This window comes from Perognathus longimembris, chromosome 7 (genome assembly GCF_023159225.1).
Source record: "Perognathus longimembris pacificus isolate PPM17 chromosome 7, ASM2315922v1, whole genome shotgun sequence".
Classification (NCBI taxonomy): domain Eukaryota; kingdom Metazoa; phylum Chordata; class Mammalia; order Rodentia; family Heteromyidae; genus Perognathus; species Perognathus longimembris.
The window spans coordinates 73314972-73320979 of NC_063167.1; the positions used below are offsets into that span (position 1 = coordinate 73314972).

At 48.4% G+C, this 6008-nt stretch overlaps 1 protein-coding gene across 1 annotated transcript; it reads right to left on the bottom strand.

Moving 5' to 3' along the window:
• Positions 1-5861, bottom strand: Pex11b (peroxisomal biogenesis factor 11 beta). Its single transcript, XM_048351923.1, has 4 exons — positions 5733-5861; positions 4720-4835; positions 3202-3403; positions 1-597 (listed from the first exon to the last, which is right to left on the bottom strand). The coding sequence occupies exons 1-4, from the start codon at positions 5786-5788 to the stop codon at positions 192-194; spliced, it is 780 nt and encodes a 259-aa protein (XP_048207880.1). The 5' UTR covers positions 5789-5861; the 3' UTR covers positions 1-191.
• Between the last annotated feature and the right edge of the window lie 147 nt (positions 5862-6008).

Below are 6008 nucleotides of genomic sequence, written 5' to 3' on the forward strand. Positions count from 1 at the left end.
TGGATAGCAGACTCGTTCTATTGACAAGCCATCTGTCATGACCTCGTGTTTCCACGTTCTTCCCTCCACCCCCTAGATCTCTGGATTTTTCATTTGAACCGAGGAGAATCAGAATGAGAAATCAGATGGTCCATGGAGGGATAGTCCAAGATTCCATCTCACAAATTCCCTCCTTATTCTTTGCCAGCCTGTCAGGGCTTGAGCCGTAGCCAGGGACAGACAAGGGTAAGAAGAGACAGGATGGAGGATATGAGCCCACAGAGCCCTACAACCCCAGGGCCGCAGCGCCAGAGCCCGAGCTTGTCCAGGGGAATGAAGAGATCACAGGTATTCCTGACGACATCCAGCAGAAGAGGCGGATGGCCTTGAAGAACCCGAGCCAAGAGCAGGACTCGCAGCCGTAGCTTCAGTGCCAGCTGGGGTAGGCCTCCTCCTGAAGTCCCTGGTCCCCCAGGCCCCCCACTTTCAATTCCTCCAGGGACTCCTCCTCCAGAACCCTTTAGCCGCCTGCTGTAAACTGAAGACTCTTGTTCCATCAGTAAGCGAATCTCATAGGCATCACGGCTCAAATTCATGATGAGGGAGAAGAGGTAGTACCTGAGATACATGGGCAATGGGTTAGAATAGGTGTGGACAGATACTAAATACAGTCACATAACACTCAAACATCTCTGCATAGCCAGGTGCCTGTCACTCACGCCTGTAATCCTAGCTACACAGAAAGCTGAGATCTGAGGATCATGATTTGAAGCCTGCCAAGGCAGATTAAGTCCCATGAGACTCTTATATTCAATTAACCAGCAAAAAGACAGACGTAGAAGTGTGGCTAAAGAGGTAGAGCACTAGTTTTGAGCAAGAAAGTTCAGGGACAGTGCCCAGGCTGAGTTCAACCTCCAAGACCAGCAACCCCCTCAGGCAAAGGGATGGGATGTAGCTGGGATGTAGCACAATGGCAAAGCACTTGCTTAGCAAGTACAATGTCCTGGGTTTGATCCCAAGTAGCAAAAAAGAAAAGACAAAAAAAAAAAAAAACCAGAAACAAGTGAATGCTATAACCCTCACATGAGGGATGTCTTCTCTTGAGGATATTATGGCAAGTAAAGTGAACCAGACACAGAAAGAAAAATACCTCATGAAGCTAGGCACTGGTGGCTCATGCCTATAATTCTAGCTACTCAGGAGGCTGAGATCTGAGGACCATGATTCAAAGCCAGCCTGGGCAGGAAAGTCCAAGAGATTCATCTCCAATTAACTACAGAAAAGTGGACCTGTGGCTCAAGGGGTAGAGGGCTAGCCTTGAGCTGAAGAGCTCAGGGACAGTGCTCAGGCCCAGAGTTCAAGCCCCAGGACCAACAAAAAAAAAAAAAAAAAAAAGAAAGAAGAGAGAGAGAGAGAGAGAGAGAGAGAGAGAGAGAGAGAGAGAAATACCTCATGATTTCACTTATATGTGGAATCTAAAACAGTCCTAACTCTTAAAGTACAAAATATATTGGTGTTGCCAGGGGTGAAGGGAAATGAGAAGATCTAGGTTCTAAAGATGTAACATACACAGTTACTAATACTGCCTGGTAGACTTTTCTGTGTACAGGTACAGGGGCTTGAACTCAGGGCCTCACTGGCTCCCGGTGTAATACTGGACTAGACTACTAGACTATAAGCTTCATGGAAGTAGGTGGCATATCCATTTGGTTATATGCCTTATTCTCTGGCTCATAAATTTTTTGGAAAAACTGAACCTGGTGGCAGTGGCACAGGTCTATGGAGTCCCAGCTACTTCAGAGGCTAAGGTAGAAAGGTCATTTGAACCCACAGCACATACTGGCTAAGGTAGAAAGGTCATTTAAACCCAGAGCACGTAGTGAGATTCCCATCTCTTTTTTTTTTGTTTTGTTTTGTCTTTTTTTGCCAGTCCTGGGCCTTGGACTCAGGGCCTGAGCACTGTCCCTGGCTTCTTTTTGCTCAAGGCTAGCACTCTGACACTTGAGCCACAGCGCCACTTCTGGCCTTTTTGTATATATATAGTGCTGAGGAATCGAACCTAGGGCTTCATGTACATGAGGCAAGCACTCTTGGCACTAGGCCATCTTCCCAGCCCTGAGATGCCCATCTCTTAAAAAAAGAAAAAGAAGAAAGTTGGGCACTGGTGGCTCACACCTATAATCCTTGCTTCTCTAAGCATTTCAGTTCAAAGCCACACCAGGCAAACAAAGAGGCTGGACACTAGTGGCTTACACCTGTAATCCTCACTGCTCAAAAGGCTGAGATCTGAGGATTGTGGTTCCAAGCCAGCCTGGGCAGGAAAGTCCATGAGACTCCTATCTCCAATTAATCACATAAAAAGCTGGAGCTGTGGCTCAAGTGGTAAAGCCCCAGTCTTGAGCAAAAGAAGCTCAGGAACAGAGCCTAGGCCGTAAGGAGGGTGGGGGGAGGGATATCTGCCTGTCTTCCACCTGGCCCTATTTGTTATTATCTGAGAGTTTAAGTTCTTAATGAAGATTTAAACTCAATGATACGTCATTGTCTCATGGTATCAGTAAGGACTTGATCCCACAATCCCACTTAGATACCCAAATCCTATCAAAATCCAAAGATGTCCAAATCTTTTATTATCAAATGGCATTATATTAACATATAACCTGTACATATCCTCTTGTACAAATTAAATCATCTCTAGATAATAACACAAGTGCTATGTAAACAGGAGCTACATTGTATTACTTAAGGAATAATATTAATAACAAAGTCTAAAAAGAAATAAAGAAAAAAGTCTAACGCCAGCCACAAGTGGCTCATCCCTGTAATCCTAGCTACTCAGGAGGCTGAGATCTGAGGATCAAAACTTAAAGACAACCCAAATAGAAAAGTTCATGAGATTATTATCTCCAATTAACCACCAAAGAGTCAGAAGTGGAGCTGTGCCCCAATGGTAGAGCAACAGCCTTGATACAAAAGCTAAGGGACAGCACCCAGGCCCTTTGTTCAAGTCCCAGTACTGACACAAAGAAAAAAGAAAGTTTACACATGTTCAAAACAGACAGGTTTATTTTCCTAATATTTTCAATTTTGAATTCACAGATGTGAAACCCATAGATACAAAGCTGACTGTATACTTGGAAAGATCCTGAGCGATTTTTCTCTTAGGAAAGGTTATATAGTATGGAAGCAACCAAAAGGTCTTTTAGGATATAAGAGTTAACAAACCTGAATGAACGCTGGGCCCACTTCTCCTGATCCACACCGGGAGCCAGTCCAGACTTTCCAGCCCATAGGACATTGTCACAGGCAAAGTATAAGGCTCGATTGAGGTGACTAACAGTGATGCAGAATCTCAGGACAACATCTGATAAGTGAACAGCTCTTTTGGCGGATTCAAGGGCATCTGCTGAGTTACCCAGGCGCAGAACTTGGGAAGATTATCAAGGAAAACAAGGATGTGGAGGTAGAGCGACAAAGAAAAAAACATAAGAAAAGGGAGACAACAGGAGAGTAAAAGGTGAATAAGTGATAGTAACAATTTTTTATCATTAAAAAAATAGAGCAGGGGGCTGGGGATATGGCCTAGTGGCAAGAGTGCTTGCCTCGTATACATGAGGCCCTGGGTTCGATTCCCCAGCACCACATATACAGAAAATGGCCAGAAGTGGCGCTGTGGCTCAAGTGGCAGAGTGCTAGCCTTGAGCAAGAAGAAGCCAGGGACAGTGCTCAGGCCCTGAGTCCAAGCCCCAGGACTGGCAATAATAATAATAATAATAATAATAATAATAATAATAGAGCAGAGAAAATAAGTATTCTTTTGCCAGGCCATCAGTGGCCTTAGATACTCAAGAGTGTGAAATCTAGGGATTGAGGGTCAGAACTAACCCAGGCAGGAAAGTCCATAAGACATTTGTCTTCTTTGCTGGGTGCTAGTGTTCACACCTACAATCCTAGCTACTCAGAAGGCTGAGATCTTAGGATCGAGGTTCAAAGCCAGCCCAGGCAGGAAAGTCCCTGACTCTTATCTCCAATTAACCACCAGAAAACTAGAAGTGGTAGAGTGCTAGCCTTGAGCACAAGAGCTCAGGGATATCAAGCAGGCTCTGAGTTCAAGCCCCAAGACTGACCGAAAAAACCCCCCCAAAACTCACATCTTGAATTAGCCAGCAAAAATCTGGTGGTAGAGCACCAGCCTTGAACAAAAAAGCTAAGTGGCACAAAATAATTCACTATTTTATTCAAAGTTTAATTAGTTTTAACTCCAATTTAGCTCCCTGCTCTCTCTGATCATTCATTACTTCTTTATAACTGCAGTGTGTGTGTGTGTGTGTGTGTGTGTGTGTGTGTGTGTGTGTGTGTGTTGGTACTGGGACTGGAAATCAAGGTCTTCTGTTCTTGCTTGACTTTTTCCACTCAAAGCTGGAACTCTACCACTTGGGCCACACTTCCACTTCATGCATTTATTGGTTAATAGGAGATACACATCTCCAATTAGGACTACCCATGTGAGTTACTCACACACTTATTGTTTGTTTTTACCTTAAGTGGCTTATACCTGGTGTGTGTTGGGGAGGGGGTAGTTCATTGTTATATCTCCACACTTACACCTTTACTTTCTTTCAACAGGAGACTTTAAAAAAAGGATGAAGAAATGGTGGGGGGGGGGACAGGAAAAATGTAAAATGGGCAAATAGCTTGGGATGGAGGAAAAGTTAGGATAATTGGAAAGTTGCAATTCCTTACGCTTTCTTCCAATGCTCAAATGACTCTCCAGTTGTCGAATCTGTTTCTGTAACTCAGGACTGGCCCCATGTCTCTGCAGTGCATGGCCAAGAAGTGAGCAAGCATACTGGGCGGCCCTAGAGGAGAGGACAGTCAGAGTGAGACCCTCCTAGCCTCCCCTCAGAAACATCCTTCAGCATGCGCACACCTGTAATCCTGGCTAGCTATGCAGGAGCCTGAGATCTGAGGACGTGAGATGTGAAGCTAGCTGGCACTGGAAAGCCTGTGAGTCTCTTATCTCCAATTAACAAGCAAAAAGCTGGAAGTGGGGGCCCAGAGTTCAAGCTCCAGTAGTGGCACGCGCGCGCACACACACACTCCTTCACATGAGGATAGACTTCTCCTTTCCTCTTCTTCGGGCCCGTATCTCACTGCTTCTCCTCCAGGGCAGGGAAAGGTGAAGGTACAAGGAGTCTAGAAGGGGATGTGGGGAGCACTATTCAGGGGTTGGAAAATACAGATGTGGCACCGACGAGGCCTGAAGGGAGGTCAGGAGGCAGCGGGGTCCGACACGAGCACTTCAGTCGTGACACACGGGGGAGGGGGAACCACTGCTCAGAGCAGGTGGACTACGCGGCTGTAGGCCCTCGGGCTGAACAGAGACGGGGGCGGATGGGGGGGGGGGGCAGAGCGGCTCCCCACCGGCGGCCGCTGCGCCCGGCGCGGGGAGAAGTCCGGTGGCTCCCGGGGCTCCTCACTACAGCCCGCCCCGCGAGGACACTGTCGGTCTCATGTGGACAGGGCACCCCTGAGCGGCCACCCCGCTGCCCCCCCTCATGCCTCAGTTTCCCCATCTTTCCCAGGAGCAGAAAAGAATCAACCTCCTCACGACCGGCTCTGATCTGTGCCTCGGGGTCCGTGCGGGCCCCCGTAGCCCGAGTTGACCCTTTTGGACCCCCGTAGCCCGGGATTCAATCTCTCTTCATCAGAACCTGCCTCAGCCCACCCGCCCTCCGTTCCTCTTTCGGCCGCACCTACACAGCCGTTCCCGGGCCTGGCTCTGGGCGCTGAAGCGGACCCAAGCGTCCATGACAGCGGCGACCCCGGCTCCACAGCACGGCCGAGCGCGGCCCCAGCCCCGCCCCGGCTCCGCCCCCCGCGGGCGACGGCGCCTCGCGAAGGACAAACGGCGTCGGGAAGGGAAGCTAGCAGATCCCGCCCTCGAGCCCGCATTTCCGGCGCGAAGCTCGCCTCCTGAGGCCTGCTCGTGCGTGTTCCCGCGCGAGCGGTCTCGGCAAGTCCCACCCGCT

Bases quoted from the DNA above. Each gene is read 5' to 3' on its own strand.
- Pex11b (XM_048351923.1), bottom strand. From the start codon at position 5,788: ATGGACGCTTGGGTCCGCTTCAGCGCCCAGAGCCAGGCCCGGGAACGG. The intron at 4,836-5,732 runs GTGCGGCCGAAA...CCTCTCCTCTAG, and splicing joins GCCCGGGAACGGCTGTGTAG to GGCCGCCCAGTATGCTTGCT. The intron at 3,404-4,719 runs GTAAGGAATTGC...AATCTTCCCAAG, and splicing joins TTTGAGCATTGGAAGAAAGC to TTCTGCGCCTGGGTAACTCA.